The sequence below is a fragment of the Macaca thibetana genome, chromosome 16, assembly GCF_024542745.1.
Source record: "Macaca thibetana thibetana isolate TM-01 chromosome 16, ASM2454274v1, whole genome shotgun sequence".
NCBI classification, from domain to species: Eukaryota; Metazoa; Chordata; class Mammalia; order Primates; family Cercopithecidae; genus Macaca; species Macaca thibetana.
Genome location: NC_065593.1, coordinates 59739102 through 59756072, shown reverse-complemented (window position 1 = coordinate 59756072; position 16971 = coordinate 59739102). Strand labels below are relative to the sequence as shown.

The following is a 16971-nucleotide window of genomic DNA, read 5'->3' as shown; positions in this document are numbered from 1 at the left end:
GGGCGAGGCGGGGCTGTGTTGGCCAAGCCCAATTCTGGGGTGGGAGAAAACGAGCAACACTCTGCAAAGGGCCGGGGGCCTAGGGCCCCCCCATCCTTGCCAGACCGCGATGCCCTGTGTCCAAGCCTGTCCCGGCCGTGGCCACCGGCTGGCCTGTGTGGGATGCCTGCCGGCAAGCACTTTCCCGCTCGTGGACCCTACAAAGACGCCTGTCTGCAGCTCCGCTCATGCTGCGGGCACACAATGCATCCTTTCACCCGGGGTGGGTCTGGCGGAGGCGGCCCCTCCCCAGGGTACCCCCCGCTGGGCTCCTGACCCCACACTCCACTGCTGTTCTTGGCCTTCGTAGACCCGTCCCTTTCAACCGCTGTCAGGAAACTGTGTGGACGAGGAATCCCTGTTGGTCGTGCTGAAGGCGCACGCCTGAGACCATCTCTCCACGTCTCCCAGAAGGGGAAACCGTGACCCACATCAAACTGTGGCCATTGGAAAGGTGAACGCAGGGAGCCTGGAGCCGGTGGGGGCCGGGGGTGGGGTAGCCTTACGCCCAATGTCACTTGACACCCGTCCCGGCAGCCCGCCAGGCTCGGAGAGAGACCGTAGCTACCAAAAATAATCCTCCCAGTGTTTAAATATTTACAGAAGCAAGACAGATCCTGATGCCTTTACAATCTACTGGAGTCTGCCCTAACCGCCAGTCCGAGGCTCCCAGGAGAGGCCACAGCGACCACCTACCCAGTTTTCGGGGTCCCAGGTCGCCTCTCCTGTCCCTGTCCCCACCTGATATATATCGCAGGGCTCCTCCTCCAGTGACCACATATCAGCCACTAGTCTTCTCCCTCCTTCCAGAACATTCCCACTTCCAGCTCTTTGCTCTCACATCACCCAGCCCCAGCACCGACCTTCAGAAAGCTCGTTCTGCTTTCTCTGCAGAGCCTGCACCTCATTTTGGAAACCAGGGAACAAAATGTAACAGAAATAGCCTTTGTCAATGTAACCCCACTGTCCTTATAACCCCTGGGGCTGGTCTCAACCCCACTCCCCTCCTGGGGACACAAGGGTGAGGCAGTACAGTACCAGGCCAACACCAGTCCCAGCGGATGGCACAGACATGGGCACTGCTCTCAGGACCTGTCCAGATGCTACTTCTCATGACAGTCTATGGGGCAAGGAACACCAGCGCCAGCCGCATTGTGCAGAGGGGAAACTGAGGCAATGAGGGTCATAACCCACCAGCACACAGCCAGGCAGAGCTGGGGCGTGGCCAAGGACTTGGCTCCAGGGTCCCACACTTAAAGACCATTTCTGTCACCACCTGGGGGTAGTAAGGTCAGGGATATGCCCTAGGCCGCCTGCTTCCACCAGCCAGTCCCTTTCAAAGGGCGGAGGTTTCCACAAGTGTGGCTGAGTGTCTGTCTGTTCTTGACGGTCAGGGAAACCTTACTTTCAGGTTCCCAAAGCAGATTCCCTGAGGCCAGGAAGCACTTAGATGGATGGGCACCAGGAGCCCTGTGTCCTCTGCCTTGCAGGTGTTTAGGGAACACTGTTTAGACTGGAAGAAAGAGCCACGTGAAAATGCCCTTTCTGTTTACTCTGCTGGGAAGGATACGAAGGCAAACAGAAGCAGCTACGGGAGTCTTTCGACCGCAAGACAAAGGGTCCTTTGCCCCTACTACCCGCAACTTTTAGGGAAGATTTCATCAGGGGTTGGGTTACATTGCAACAGCCAGGCGTGGGTCCCCAGAGGTACGGTGTGAGCTCCCCGACTCACCAGGAGACAGGCGCTGCCACGTCACTGCCTCTGGGCGCCCGTGACCTCATGCTCAGAGCTCTCAGAAGCTCACGTGGCCTGTGGGGCCGCTGCCAGGGCTGCTGATGCAAGAGCTGGGGCCCGGGGGCCTCTGGCTTCTGCTCCCAAGGGCAACTCTGTGTGTTCAGAGCAGCTCAGGCCCTTGAGAGCACCAGGAGCCCCCAGCCCCCGTGCAACCAGTGGCCCGGGTTGCGTCAAGGCCTCCCGGAGCAGTTATCATGGTTTGTGAGCTGCGGTGGAAAAGGCTGACAAGTTTCATTTCCCTGGCCTTGGACAGCCCTCCTGACGCAGGGAGCGCCCATCCCCGGGGAGCACTGCCTCTCCAGGAGCCTGAACTTCCTCCTTTTTGGTTCAGGAGGTTTGATGCACTTATTTCCTCCCTGTCCTGACAGTTTTACTAGAAAGGTCAGCTTTTTAAAGAGCTGTCAGTCCTTTGGAAGACAGTAAACAACAGCATGGTTTTAAGACAGCCCACCAGATCTGTCTTAAAGATCACCCACCACTGGCTCCACCGACATCTCTTTAGAATCCAGCTCCCTTGGGGGACACACCTGGCTGGTGACTTCTAGAATCCCAGCTCAGAGCCAGGGGGTGCTGGGTCTGCGAACCCCCCACGAGAGGCAATGAAACCCCTCCTCCTAGAGGTCACCTAACCATCAAGGACAAAGGAAGAGGGAGTCCATGAGGAAGGGCTGGCCAGACAATGTTTTTTTGTTTTTGTTTTTTGAGACAGAGTCTCGCTCTCGTCCCCAAGGCTGGAGTGCAATGGCGTGATCTTGACTCACTGCAACCTCTGCCTCCCGGGTTCAAACGATTCTCCTGCCTTAGCCTCCCGAGTAGCTGGGATTACAGGCACCCGCCACCAAGCCCGGCTTGTAAATACACCGGTTGCAAATACACCCGGTTGTAAAAAACACCACGCCCATCTGTAAATACCCATTTTGTAAAAATACCCAATACAAAATACCCATTTTGTAAAAATACAAAAATTTTGTAAGGGCACCTTTCAAAGGGCGGAGGTTTCCACAAGTGTGGCTGAGTGTCTGTCTGTTTTAGAGACGGGGTTTTACCAGGTTGGCCAGGCTGGTCTCAAACCCCTGACCTCAGGTGATCCACCAGCCTCGGCATCCCAAAGTGCTAGGATTACAGGCGTGAGCCACTGCACCTGGCCGAGAATGTTTTTTCAAAAACGCAGGTCGCCAATCTGTGTAGACCCGTGCTGGCCAAAGCAGTGACCCCAAGCCACATGTGGCATCGCACTTGAGACGTGGTCTAAGTGTAAAGTACATGTGAAATTCCCAGGACTTGGTAAACAGAGAGAATGTAAAACACTTCCCATCGGCGGCCGTGTATACTCATCCCACATTGGAATGATACTATTTTGAACATGCTGGGTAGTTTACAAAAATTTTCACCTTTTTTGTTTGTTTTCTTTTTGTGTTTTCACTTGTAAAAATGTAGCTATGGCCGGGCATGATGGCTCACAGCCTGTAATCCCAGCACTTTGGGAGGCCGAGGCGGGTGGATCACCTGAGGTCAGGAGTTCGAGACCAGCCTGGCCAACATGGCAAAACCCCATCTCTACTAAAAATACAAAAATTAGCTGAGCGTGGTGATACATTCCTGTAATTCCAGCTACTCTGGAGGCTGAGGTAGGAGAATTTCTTGAACCCGGGAAATGGAGGTTGCAGTGAGCTGAGATTGCACCATGGCACTCCAGTTTGGGTGACAAACTGAGACTCCATCTCAAAAAAAAAAAAAAAATCTTACCTATAAGACCCACACAAATATGCCCAACGGATATTGGACAAAAGAGCAAAGCACCCCAGTGAAGGAAGAGCGGCCTCTTCAACAAACGACGCGGGAGTCATTGCGTATCCATAAGCAAAATAAAAAATAAACCTCAACCCCATAAAACTTTGAGGAAAACAACAGGAGAAAACCTTCAGGATTGGCCGGGTGTGGTGGCTCAAGCCTGTAATCCCAGCACTTTGGGAGGCCAAGGCGGGCGGATCACCAGGTCAGGAGATTGAGACCATCCTGGCTAACATGGTGAGACCCCGTCTCTACTAAAAAATAGAAAATATTGGCCGGACGTGGTGGAGGGCGCCTGTAGTCCCAGCTACTCAGGAGGCTGAGGCAGGAGGATGGGGTGAACCCGGGAGGTGGGGCTTGCAGTGAGCCAAGATGGCACCACTGCACTCCAGCCTGGGTGACAGAGTGAGACTCCGTCTAAAAAAAAAAAAAAAAGAAAAAAACCTTCACGATATAGGACTAGGTCATGAGTTCTTGAGCTTGACATCAAAAGTATGATTCATAAAAGGAACAACTGATAACCTGAACTTCATCAAAATTAAAGTCTTTTGCTTTATGCAAGATCCTGTTAAGAGGATGAAAAAAAGAACTACCGACTGGGAGAAATACTTGCAATCCACGTATCTAGCAAAGGACTAGTTTCTAGAATGTATAATCAACTCTCAAAACTCAGTAGTAAACAAACAAAAAATGGATTAGACTATGTCTCTTTGTCTCTTTGGGTACCTGTCTTCATTGCAATGAATCATTTGTATACATTGTTTTATTACAGCCACAAAAGAAATCATGTATTAATAGGAAGAAAAAAGCAGGTTATTACCTGTCACTGGAACAAAATGATCATTTCTGGTAGCCACAGTAAATCATATTATGACTTTTTTCAAAATCCTCCAACCAAAGGCTGTCCCCATAAGCCTTTCAATACATATTATTAAGACATAAGATGCTTAAGAGACAAAGAGATCTTCCACCAAAGAATCAGATACCTGGATGGCAAATAAACACACAAAAAGATATTCGACATCATGAGCCATTAGGGAAATGCTGATTAAAACCACAATGAGATGTCACTATACACCCATGAGGATGCTTAAAAAAAAATAGTGACAAAACCAAATACTGATGAGGATGTGGAGAAACGGGCACTCACAAATTTCTGGTGGGAGTGTAAAATGGCACAGCCACTCTATGCAACAGTTTAGCAATTTCTTTAAAAATTAAGCATACAGGCTGGGCACAGTGGCTTACGCCTACAATCCCAGTACTTCGGGAGGCCGAGGCAGGAGGATTGCTTGAGCCCAGGAGTTTGAGACCAGCCTCAGCAACATGGCAAAAACCCTGTCTCTAATTTTACTACATTAAGAAACGTATTTACAAAAACTAATCACACAATCAATCCACATATGACTCGGCAAGTGCATTCACGGGAATTTATCCTAGAGAAATGAAAACTTAGATTCCAACAAAACCCCACACATGAATATTTCTGGGAGCTTTATTCACAATCTCCTCTGAATGGGAAGCCATGGCTCGTGTCCTTCAGTGGGTGAGCGCACAGACTGTGGGATGGCCACATCATGGCGTACTGCCACTCAGCAGTTAAAAGGAACAGGTTCTCGACATGCACGACAGCTTGGATACAGCTTCACGGGATGATGCTGAACCAAAAAAAGTCCATCTCAAAGCTGACATTGTGCAGGGTTCCAGTTACGTAAAATTCCTGTAGAGGAGTGGTTGCCCGGGGTTAGGGAGTTGGCGAACTCTATGCCAGGGCAGCGTGGAGGAACCCTGTGGTGGAGGAGTGGTTCAGCGTCTAGCTAGTGGTGGTAGTTGCGGGAAGCTACATGTGACCCAGTGGCACAGGATTCTATACACACAAGCACAGATGGGTGCCTGTAATACCCGTGAGACCTGTGGACTGTACCAACCTCAATTTCCTGGTTTGGAGAATGCACTACATTTCTATGCAGGATGTTACCACGGGGGGAAGTGGGCGAAAGGTGTATAGGGCCTCCCAGTACCATTTTTTTTTTTGAAACTTCCTGTAGTTATTTCAAAATAAAAACTTTTAAATGTGGCCAATAGAAAATTTTAAATCACAGAGGTGGCTCACATTACATTTCTATTGGGCACGGCTAGCCTAAACCGGGGGTCCACAAACCGTGGCCCGAGGGCCAAATTGAGGCTGCCCTCTGCCTCTGCACAGCCCATGAACAAAGACTTTTTAAAATGAATAGACTTTTTTAGACCGATTTTAGGTTCACAGAAAAACTGAGCAGAGTACAGCAAGTTCCCCCTCAATGCACACACTTTCCTATACTATTTTATTTTATTTTATTTTCATTTTTTTGAGACGGAGTCTTGCTCTGTCGCCCAGGCTGGAGTGCAGTGGCACGATCTCGGCTCACTGCAAGCTCCACCTCCCGGGTTCACGCCATTCTCCTGATTCAGCCTCCTGAGTAGCTGGGACTACAGGTGCCCGCCACCGCGCCTGGCTAATTTTTTGTATTTTTAGTAGAGACAGGGTCTCACTGTGTTAGCCAGGATGGTCTCGATCTCCTGACCTGGTGATCCGCCCACCTCGGCCTCCCAAAGTGCTGGGATTACAGGCGTGAGCCACTGCGCCCGGCCACTTTCCCATACTATTAACGTCTTGCATTTGTGTGGTACATTTGCTATAACCGATGAGCCAATGTTGATACATTATCAGTAATAACTGATGTTCACAGCTTCTACTAGGGTTTACTCTTGGAGTGTACAGTCTATGGGGTTTCACAGACACAGTGGCAGGCGTCCACCACGGCAGCCTCAGACAGAAGAGTGTCGCCGCAGCCAGGCACGGTGGCTCATGCCTGTAATCCCAGCACTGTGGGAGGCCGAAGCGGGCGGATCACCTGAGGTCAGGAGTTCGATACCAGCCTGGCCAACATGGCGAAACCCCGTCGCTACCAAAAATACAAAAATTAGCCAGGTGTGGTGGCAGGTGCCTGTAATCCCACCTACTCAACAGGCTGAGGCAGGAGAATCGCTTGAACCCGGGAGGTAAAGGTTGCAGTGAGCTAAGGTGCGCCGTTGCACTCTAGTCTGGGTGACAAGAGCAAAACTCTGTCAAAAAAAAAAAAAAAAAAAGAAGAAGAAAAGGAAAAGAATAGTGTTGCTGCCCCTGGAATCCAGTATCTGCCCATTTATCTTTTTCTCCCCTTGAGCCCCCAGCAGCTGTTGATCTATTCACTGTCTTCCTAATTTTGCCTTTTCCAGAATGTCCTAGAGCTGAAATCATGCCGCTTGCAGGCTTTTCAGACTGGCTTCTTTTCTTTCTTTTTTTTGTTTTTTTGAGATGGGGTCTCACTTTGTCACCCAGTTTGGAGGGCAGTGGTGCCATCTAAGCTCACTGCAACCTCCGCCTACTGGGCTCAAGCAATCCTCCTGCCTCAGCCCCCCAAGTAGCTGGGACTATAGGTGTGAGCCACCATGCCCGGCTAATTTTTGTATTATTATTATTTTATTTTATTTTATTTTATTTTATTTTATTTTATTTTCTTAGAGACAAGGTTTCACCATGTTGCCCAGGCTGGTCTCCTGAGCTCAAGTGATCCACCCGCCTCGGCCTCCCACAGTGCTGGGATTACAGGTGTGAGCCACCGCGCCCGGCCTAGGTTGGCTTCTTTCACATAGTGATGTACATCTCAGCATCCTCCACGTCTGCTCGAGGCTTGACAGCTCATTTCCTTTCATCAATAAACAATATTCCCTTGCAGGGACGTGCCGCTGTTCCCTCACCCACCCACCACTGCAGAGCATCCTGACTGCTTCCACTGCACCTGTATGAATGAAGCGGTTACAAACACCTGTGTGCAGGTTTCCGTGTGAAGGATGGTTTGGAACATTTTTAAATGTTGAAAAAAATCCAGAGGAGAATATTTCACAACACACGAAAATTATATGAAATTCCACTTTCAGTATCCTTAATAAAATGCGAATGGGGCCGGGCACGGTGGCTCACGCCTGTAATCCCAGCACTCTGGGAGGCCGAGGCGGGTGGATCACCTGAGGTCAGGAGTTTTGAGATCAGCCTGGCCAACATGGCGAAACCCCGTCTCTAGTAAAAATACAAAAATTAGCTGGGTGTGGTGGTGCGCACCTATAGTCCCAGCTAGTCGGGAGGCTGAGGCAGGAGAATTACTTGAACTCAGGAGGTGGAGGTTGCAGTAAGTCAAGATCACACCACTGTACTCCAGCCTGGGCAGCAGAGTGGATACTGTCTCGAAAAAAAAAAAAGAATTTAATGGCACACAGCCATGCCAATTAACATACATTGTGTGGTGGCTTCCATGCTACAAGGGCAGAGTTGAAAAGCTGCAGCCAAGACCATTTGGCCCCCAAAGCAGAAAATACTTGCTGTCTGGCTCACCTGCCAACCCCGGAATAGATAATTACAATTCCCAACTTTGAAAAGCCAGGAAGAAAACCTACCCAAATGATAACGGCAACACCAGAGGGATCGAAGATCACAAACAAATATTTCCCTTCTGCCTTTCCCCCAAATTTTTTTTTTTTTTTTTTTTTTTTTTTTGAGACAGAGTCTCACTGTCGCCCAGGCTGAAGTGCAGTGGTGTGATCTCGGCTCACTGCAAGCTCCGCCTCCTGGGTTCAAGCGATTCTCCTGTCTCAGCCTCCTGAGTAGCTGGGACTACAGGCATCCATCACCATGCCCGGCTAATTTTTGTATTTTTTAGTAGAGACGGGGTTTCGCTGTGTTGGCCAGGCTGGTCTCGAAATCCTGACCTCAGTTGATCCACCCGCTGTGGGCCCTCAAAATGCGGGGATTACGGGCGTGAACCACCGTGCCCGGCCACCCTCGAATTTCTAAAATGAGCACAATCTCTTTTGTCTCTTCTGAAGCCCATTTCTACAGCGTCTTTGCTGGGGCCCCAGGGACTGTCCCCTGTCTAGGACTCCTGACCAGACTCACTCGCTCAGCTCTCAGGGTCAACGAGGCTGGGCCATGAGGAGCAACTGACACGACAGAAACAAGGGGTTGCTCAGGGCCCTGATTGTGTTTGGTTTTTCGCTTTTTATTTTTAACCAGAGTCACTGCTCAGCCATCACTTTGCATTGGAGGCTTGAGCTCTGCGTCACCCTTTCCTAAAATGGGGTGATGACCACACGGACATCAGGCTCTGTGTCTGGGATTCAGGTCAGCACCCATAGAGCATGTGTCGCGGTGAACAGTGCTCCCCCCAGATTCGTGTCCACATGGGAGCTCCCAATGCGACCTTATTCAGAAATAGGGTCTCAGCAGATGTCACCAAGCTAAGACGAGGTCACCCTGCATTCGAGTGGGCCCTATCTAATGACTGGCATCGTATGAGAAGAAGAGAGGGCACACAAAGGGACACACCCTGTCCATGTGGCAACAGAGGCAGAGGTCAGAACGATGTGGCCACAAGCCAAGGAATGCCTGCAGCCACCCAAATTGGAAGAGACCAGGAAGGACCCTCCCCTAGACCTTCCAGAGGGAGGCTGGCTCTGCAGACACCTTGATTTTGGACTTCTGGCCTCCAGGACTGTGAGAGAATAAATTTCTCTTGTTTCAAGAACCCAGTTTGTGGTCCTTGGTCACAGCAGCCTCAGGACACTGATACAAGCACATCCAACGGGGCTGGTAACTCAGTCAGATACACAGTGATGATGACTGTTTAATGCCCTGTACTGAGCCCTCTGCGCGGAGCTTTACATGCACAGCCTTCCTGAACCCCCATAATGCCCCAACTTCACAGAGGAGTAAACTGAGGCACAGAGTAGTTCAGCATCATCCAAGGCCACCCCTGGGGGTCCTGAGTGGGGCTTCGATTCACAGCTGGGCCTCTGACCAATGCTTGCCCACTCACAGGCCTCGCCCAACCAAGCCTGCCAGCCCCTTCTCTGCCTAGACATCATGTGTGAGCCAAACAGCCACGCCAGAGTCGCACACCAGAGGGCTGGGCATGGTGGTGTCCCGGCCGAATTCTTTGGCAGCCCCTCCAAGCTCCCGGAGCTGAGGGGCAGCCAGGGAGGGGCCAGTGCTCGGCTGGGCGCCTGCTTGGCCTCTCCACCTGGCAGTGAGACTCCCAGGACGAGGCCATGTCCTGTGGCCATTTCTAGACTGACCGTGGCCACACGCCAGTCCACGGGGCTTGGACCAGCCAGCTGCCCTTCCTGTAACAGCTTCCCTCGGACCCCCGCCATCGGCCACCCTCTGGGCGCAGGCAGAGCAGCTGGTAGTGGCCACCTTGGCTTGGGCGGGGGGGAGTCTGGGGGAGGGAGGAACGCCACACAGAGCCTGCCAAGTGCTACAGAAACAAGACGAGATTAGTCTGAACGCCACACAGAACAGATTGCAGGGTGTCGGGCAATGGGATGTTTTAAAGAAATAAATCTCAGCTCCCGGTTACAGAAGCACAAACAAACCCAAACAACAGATCTTCAGGAGCTGCTGGCTTCCCGGCTGCCAGGCTGTGCTGGGGCCCAGGAGGGGTGGGCGGGGGTTCCTGGAGCATCCTCAGGGGGCGGCAGGCGCTCTCAGGGCATCCCCGGGCACCCTGGTTGGCCCACGACGGGGATCGGTGACTTGATCCTGAAATTTGGGAGGAATGGAGGATGCAGCCCTCCCAGGTCCGGGCCATCCCACCTCTGAGGTCTCTCTGGGACCCAGCTGTCCCTCCCCTGGGTAGCGGCAGCTCCTGGATATCTGTGTTGCACCCACCCCTGGTCCCCGCTGCTGCTGGAGTGGCCCCTAAGACATGCACGGCCCACCCTCCCCACTCACTCCTTGCCCCCCTCTCCTTGCTGTCTCCTACCCTGGACCCTCTCACGTGCCCTTCTCTCCACCCCTGCCTCCCACTCCCTTCCTCGTCCCCCGCTTTGCGTCCCCCTCTCTCCTGCTCTGGGCTCTGATTTGCTGGGCAGCTGCCGCACCCCAGAACCCCGGAACAGAGACGGGAAGGGCAAAGCGCGTCCTGATTCGTGTGCCACCGCTCACTTCTTTGCCCATCTCTAGGAGTTTCTCATCTGCCTCGGGCTTGCCTGGAGGGTTGGGCAGAAAAGGAATGGCAGGAAACGCAGAAGGGATCCAGAGCCTGAGCAGACCTTTGCGAGGCCAGGGTGACACCCCCAGGGCCTTCCATGGGAGCTCCTGCAAGGATGCTTCCCAGCAATGGGTCCTGGCCCACCGAGCGCACTGATTCTAGTTTATTCTGAGACTGGACTCTTCCCCGAGAGCCTCATTTCTGTCCTCTGTGCTGTGTGGGAGGACAGGGGCCGTTACACCAACGATGAATGATAACGCCATTAATAATTCAGCCACTGCTACTGATACTTGATCGACAGGGAGCCTGTTCCTCCTAAAGGCAAAAAGCACTTAGATGCCGTTTATTTCTGCCTTGCATGCCCTGCGGGGTGGGCCGGCACCTGCCAGGGAAGCCATGTGAGGTGGGGAATAGCCACCCCTTGGGGTCTGCTGTCCAAGCACTGGTCGGCTCCTGGTGAACCTTTGTGCTATTGCCCCCACGACGGCGGCCACCCTGAGGGAGTAAAGGGGCCTTATCTTATCATCTTATCTTTCCCCCATTACTTTTGTCAGAATTTTTCAGGCCTGTCCTGCTGGGAGGGTTGCTACGTTTCTAGGGTCCACCTTCCATCCTCCCAGGAACATTGCATCCAGTCCTGTGCTGTCGGGCACGGAAGCCTCCCGCTGTGACTATCAAACTTCACATTCATTGGAGATAAAGAAAGACCAAAGTCCAGTTGCTTGGCCACATCTGCCGTGTTTCCAGGGCGTGGTGACCACACACAGTGGGGCATAGGCACAGGACCGCGTGCACTGCAGGACGCTCTGCTGACAGCACCGGCCCAGGCACGGGGAGGGCCCCGCGAGGAAGCACGCGGGCACGGTGGCGCACGTAGGGAACAGCACGCGGCCGTGATGGGATCTCTCCAGAGAGAAAACTCAGGTCCCAGCAGCGTTATGGAGGAGAAAGTCTTCTCTGCTTGCAGGTGGGCTGGGGTTTCAGCAGGAGAGAGGAGAACATTCCAGCTGCAGGGAGCAGGGTGGGAAGCGGCGATGCTTGGGGTGAGGTGTCCAGTTTGTGCACAGGAAAAGGCAAGAGGAAAGAGGGAGGGCAGGGGGTCCCAGCAGGACCCCGGGGGTGGGCAGCACATTGTTCCTGGCCCTTGCCCACCTGTGGCCGCACCAACCCGCCTGGACTAAGTCTGACCTGGCAGGAACTGTATGACAGAAACCACAGTAATAAGTGGCCAAACCCCGAGGCCAGGCCACCCAGCCCCTCCCAACACCCAGACACCGTCTTGCCTAGACTGGCTGCCTCGAGAACACATGCTGGGAATGACAAGAGGACCTGGGGAGAGACAGAAGGAAACACTCACTTCCCCAGGGGGAGGCCCCGCTGGTGGCACGGGACCTAAGGTGGCAGGGCGGTGGCACTGGTGTCACTGGAAGGACCTCAGTGACCAGCTTGCCCTGGAGGCCTCTTCATTAATTAGCAAGCATGAAGGGCAGTGGGAGATGCTAAACCCGCCCAAATGTGCAGGGTTCTCCCTGTCTGTCTATTTTTATACATTGGTTTTCATCTTAAGCTTAATATAATCACAGAATAACATTTTTGAAAACAGAAATTTCTTTTTAAAAAGTGCTCATAATCACACTAGGCTAACATATGGACACATCTTCCTCTCAACCTCTGCCATCCACTGCCGTGGCCACTGATCACAGGTGCTATTCCAGTTTATATTAATCAAGGCCAGGCACGTGGCTCATGCCTGTAATCCCAGCACTTTGGGAGGCCCAGGCAGGAGGGTCACTTGAGCCTAGGAGTTTGAGACCAGCCTGGGCAACACAGTGAGACTCTGTCTCTAAAAAATAAAATAAAATAAATGAACTGGGCCTGGTGGCGCACACCTGCAATCCCAGCTACTCAAGAGGCTGAGGTGGGAGGATCACTCGAGCCCAGGAGGTCGAGGCTGCAGTGAGCTGTGATTGTGCTGCCGCCACTGTACGCCGGCCTGAGCCATAGAGTGAGACTCTGTCACTAAAAACGAAATTTAAAAACATTTTTAAATTAAAAACAATTTTATTAATCCGTATTACGCAAAATTAAAAATTCGGTTGCTCGGTTGCACTTGCACCATTTCAAGGGTTCAAGAGCTGCATGAAGCCAGCAGCTGCTGTGCAGGATGGCGCAGACCTGGGTTCTGTCTGTCCTGGCAGAAGCTCTGCTGGGCAGCCCTGCTGTGACAGCCTCATCCACACCTCAGGCGTCTTCACATAGTTTAACTGCAATGTGCAGAATCATAACCTGTTTCTTGCTTTGTGTCTGATTCACTGTAAATTGCTACTCTGCAACACAGCATGGACTATTTGACAGTCCTTGTCAATCCCACATCTTCTATCTGGCAGCACTGAGCTTCTGAACCTTTTATGGGTCACAGACCTTTTGGGAAGTCAGATGGTGCCCCCTCCTCATATGAAAAAGGTGGGGTAAGATTTCAGGGGCTTGTGAGCCCAGGTTTGGAAACTCCCTGATCCAATAGAGGGACCTTAGAGAGACCTTAGTTGATCCACCTCCTCTGCTGTTGGATTCTTACGATCTGCCCCTTTTTCTCCACTGTAAGGAATACCACAATGAACATCTTCATGCAGATGCTTTTGTCTTTCTAATTTTTTTTTCTTTTGAGACAAGGTCTAGCTCTGTCACCCAGGCTGGAGTGCAGGGGTGCCATCTCGGCTCACTGCAACCTCTGCCTCCCAAGTTCAAGCAATTCTCTTGCTTCAGCTTCCCAAATAGCTGGGATTACAGGCACATGCCACCACGCTGAACTAATTTTTGTATTTTTAGTTGAGACGGGGTTTCACTGTGTTGGCCATGCTGGCCTTGAACTCCCAACCTCAAGTGATCTGCCCGCCTTAGCCTCCCAAAGTGCTAGAATTACAGGCCTGAGCTACATGCTGGCCACTTTGGCCTTTCTATACGTAATTTGGATTCTTTCTTAGGATGAGGCCCAGAACAGACATTTTCACTTAGGGAGCAGAATCTGGTATTTATTTTGTTTTGTTTTGACAAGGTCTCACTCTGTCACCCAGGCTTGAGTGCACTGGTGTGATCATGGCTCACTGCAGCCTCCACCTCCCAGGCTCAAGCAGTCCTCCTGCCTCAGCCTCCGGAGTAGCTGGGACTAAAGGTGTGCACCACCACACCCAGCTAATTTTTTTTCTTTTTTGGTAGAGACGGGGTCTCTCTATGTTTCCCAGGCTTGTTTCAGTTCTTTATCCAGGTCATCAATGCACATCCCCAGGGCAGGGCCAGTGGACACGGTGCCGGCCCCATGGTGCCCCGTTTTTCCATACCCTCACCCAACTGGCCTTTTAGGCTGGAGGGTACCTTCCAGCACAGAAACCAAGGGCAGGATGACCAGTCGTGCCTGGTGGTCACCCTCCCCAGCACACCCCAGAGCCTTGCTTTCTGACACTGGGAGGGTACAGGACCAAGACAGCCCAGGACTCACCCCCGGCTCGGGGAAGCCCAGGGTCTTGGGGTCTCAGCGCCAGGAGGCAGGACTTCGCACTGGCACAGCAGCTCTCCTTATCAGCCCATCCCCCAAGTCAGCCTTGAATACTCACTTGGTCAAGGATTTCCAGGCCGTCGCTGCACTGGGGGCTGGGGGTTCCAAAGGAGACCCCTGGGTTTGGTAGGTGGGCTCACCCTCCAGGCCCCACCTGGCCATACTCTACAGGTAGCACACGAATGTGGGCAGCCCAGGGGTCGCTTTTCTAACCCCTCCGCTCTTCTGTGAACTACTTGCCAAATAACCACGTACCTGGGGGACCCTCGGCCCCGCGGTGGGTGGGGGCGTTGTCCATCCTGGCCAATCCCAGCCAGACACGCAGCCTGCACGTGCAGTTCTTCAGATCCACCACTAGAGGGGACCCTCGAGCCGGTCTACCTGCTCTGCCCTCCCGGGGGACTCAACCACACAGTTAATTATTACTAGACGTCCCACCCCTCAGAGTGGCGATGGGTGCACCCGAGTCCTCACCAACACCCCTGCGGAGTGGCCAGTCCTCTGGGGGCCTCGGCCCTGACGCCCCTCCCCACCCCAGAGCACCAGGCGCGCGCTCGCTCTCTCACTTGCGCTGTCTCTCTGTCTCTCTGTCTCTCTGTCTCTCTCTCTCTCTCTCTCTCTCTCTCTCTCTCTCTGAGCCCCTTCACAGCAGGGGTTCTCAACGCTGCCTACACTTCAGAAACCCCCAGGAAGTTCAAAACATTCCCATACCTGGGCCCCTACTCCAGCGATCCTGGTTTAATTGGTCTGGGTGCAGCCTGGGCATCAGGATTTGTAAAGCTGCCCAGGGCATTCTCACCGGCAACTGGGCTGGGGACGCCTTCTCTACAGCGTCTAGGACAATTAACCACCTTAGCCAAGATCTCCAGTCCCATCACACGAAGGCCCGGGGGATGGGGAGGGAGCAAGAAGCGCCACCTCTGCTTCCTGGGTCTACCACGTTGTGGGGGCCAGAAGCACACAGAAGCAAGGGAAGACCAGGGAAATGCAGATTCCAGGGCTCACCCAGCCCCTTTCAGAATCCTTGTCTGCTTTTCTTTTCTTTTTTTTCCAGACAGGGTATCTCTCTGTCACCCAGGTTAGAGTGCAGTGGCGTGATCACAGCTCACTCCAGCCTCCACCTCCCAGGCTCCAGCCATCCTCCTGCCTCAGCCTCCTGAGTAGCTGGGACCATAGGAATGTACCACTATGCCCAGCTAATTTTTACGTATTTTGTATAGAGACGAGGTTTTGCCATTTTCCCCAGGCTGGTCTTGAACTCCTAGGCTCAAGCGATCCACCCACCTTGGCCTCCCAAAGTGCTGGGATTACAGGCATGAGTCACAGCGCCCGGCCTCTGTATCTACTTTTTTTAAAATAAAAAGAAAGCTCCCAGCAGTCTGTCTTGGAGACAGGCTGTTTTCACAGCCTGGACCAAAGCACACACTTCTGGAGGAGTGAGGAGAGTCCCATCCACATCCACCTCGTCCCAGCACAAAGCTGCACCTCGCCACATTCAGCGAGCCCCGCCTGGACCGGGCGGACACAGGCCTGAGGAGTGAGCCGCACCAAGCCCGCGGCCACGTGGCCAAGAGGCATTTTCTGAGCCTTCATCAGGAGCAGGACCAGGCTGCGGTAAGCACCCCCAGTCACGGTCTCTGGGTGGGGATGAGTCCCAGGCCAGGCTTGCTGACCCCATGCCCCAGGCTGGTACTCAACCCTCACGCCAACTCTGCCCTACAAGGGGATTCTTTTTTTTTTTTTTGAGACGGAGTCTCGCTCTGTCGCCCAGGCTGGAGTGCAGTGGCCAGATCTCGGCTCACTGCAAGTTCCACCTCCAGGGTTTATGCCATTCTCCTGCCTCAGCCTCCCGAGTAGCTGGGACCACAGGCGCCTGCCACCTCGCTCGGCTAGTTTTTTTGTATTTTTTTAGTAGAGACGGGTTTCACCGTGTTAGCCAGGATGGTCTCGATCTCCTGACCTTGTGATCCACCTGTCTCGGCCTCCCAAAGTGCTGGGATTACAGGCTTGAGCCACCATGCTCGGCCTACACGGGGGTTCTTGGCCCCATTTCACACCCGTGAGGAATCTGTGTTTTGGACATGGGAGGTAACGGCCACAAGATCACACACAACTCGGGTGATGCCAGGACTGGAAACAGATCTGTCGGGCCCCAAAATTTGCTCCTTCACCACCATCTGCCTCCCAGCAGTTGGGGACGGACAGGCGGACGGGGTATCTCAGTGGGGGCTCGAGTGTCACAGCAGAGAAGGGGGCCATGGGGAGTGCCCTCCTCAGCCCAGGGTTGGGGGGAATAGAGAAGCCTCCACCAAAAGCTGACATGAAGGTGCCCCGCCCCAGGAGCTGAGTCTCAAACATACAAGCTGGCCGGTTAGGAGAGAGTGGGAGGAAGAAGCCCAGGCCGAGGGGATCCCTGGCCAAAGGCATGAGGCAGAGAGAGCCCCACGAGATCTAGAGGCAGAGAGGATGACGAACTTGGAGGTGTGCACAGTGCGGGGGCAGGAAGGGAGGTGGCATCGCTCAGCAGGGCCAGATGGTGGTGGGCCTTCGACCCCGAGTGAAGGAGATGACGCTTCATCCTGAAAATGATGGGAGGCCCCCGGCGGGTCCCAGGCAGAGGGGCAGCTTGGCTTCCAGAGTGAGTGCACAGCACCCCTGTCCGCTGCTCACTGATGTCAATACACCCCTACCCTCAGTTGTGACAAAAAAGTGTCTCCTGGCATTGCCAC

The 16971-nt window shown here is 53.2% G+C and overlaps 1 protein-coding gene across 7 annotated transcripts in view; it reads right to left on the bottom strand.

Annotated features, from left to right (window-relative positions):
* TBC1D16 (TBC1 domain family member 16) overlaps nucleotides 1-16971 on the bottom strand; it is a 102948-nt gene that overhangs the window by 60012 nt on the left and 25965 nt on the right. The window contains exon 1 of one of the 7 annotated variants that reach the window (XM_050764236.1): nucleotides 14301-15994. The exons of the other annotated variants lie outside the window; for them this stretch is intronic. Coding sequence (XP_050620193.1) covers nucleotides 14301-14404 — 104 coding nt within the window. The 5' untranslated portion in view covers nucleotides 14405-15994. Of the gene's footprint in view, nucleotides 1-14300; nucleotides 15995-16971 lie in introns of those variants that run through there. 7 annotated transcript variants of the gene reach the window in all.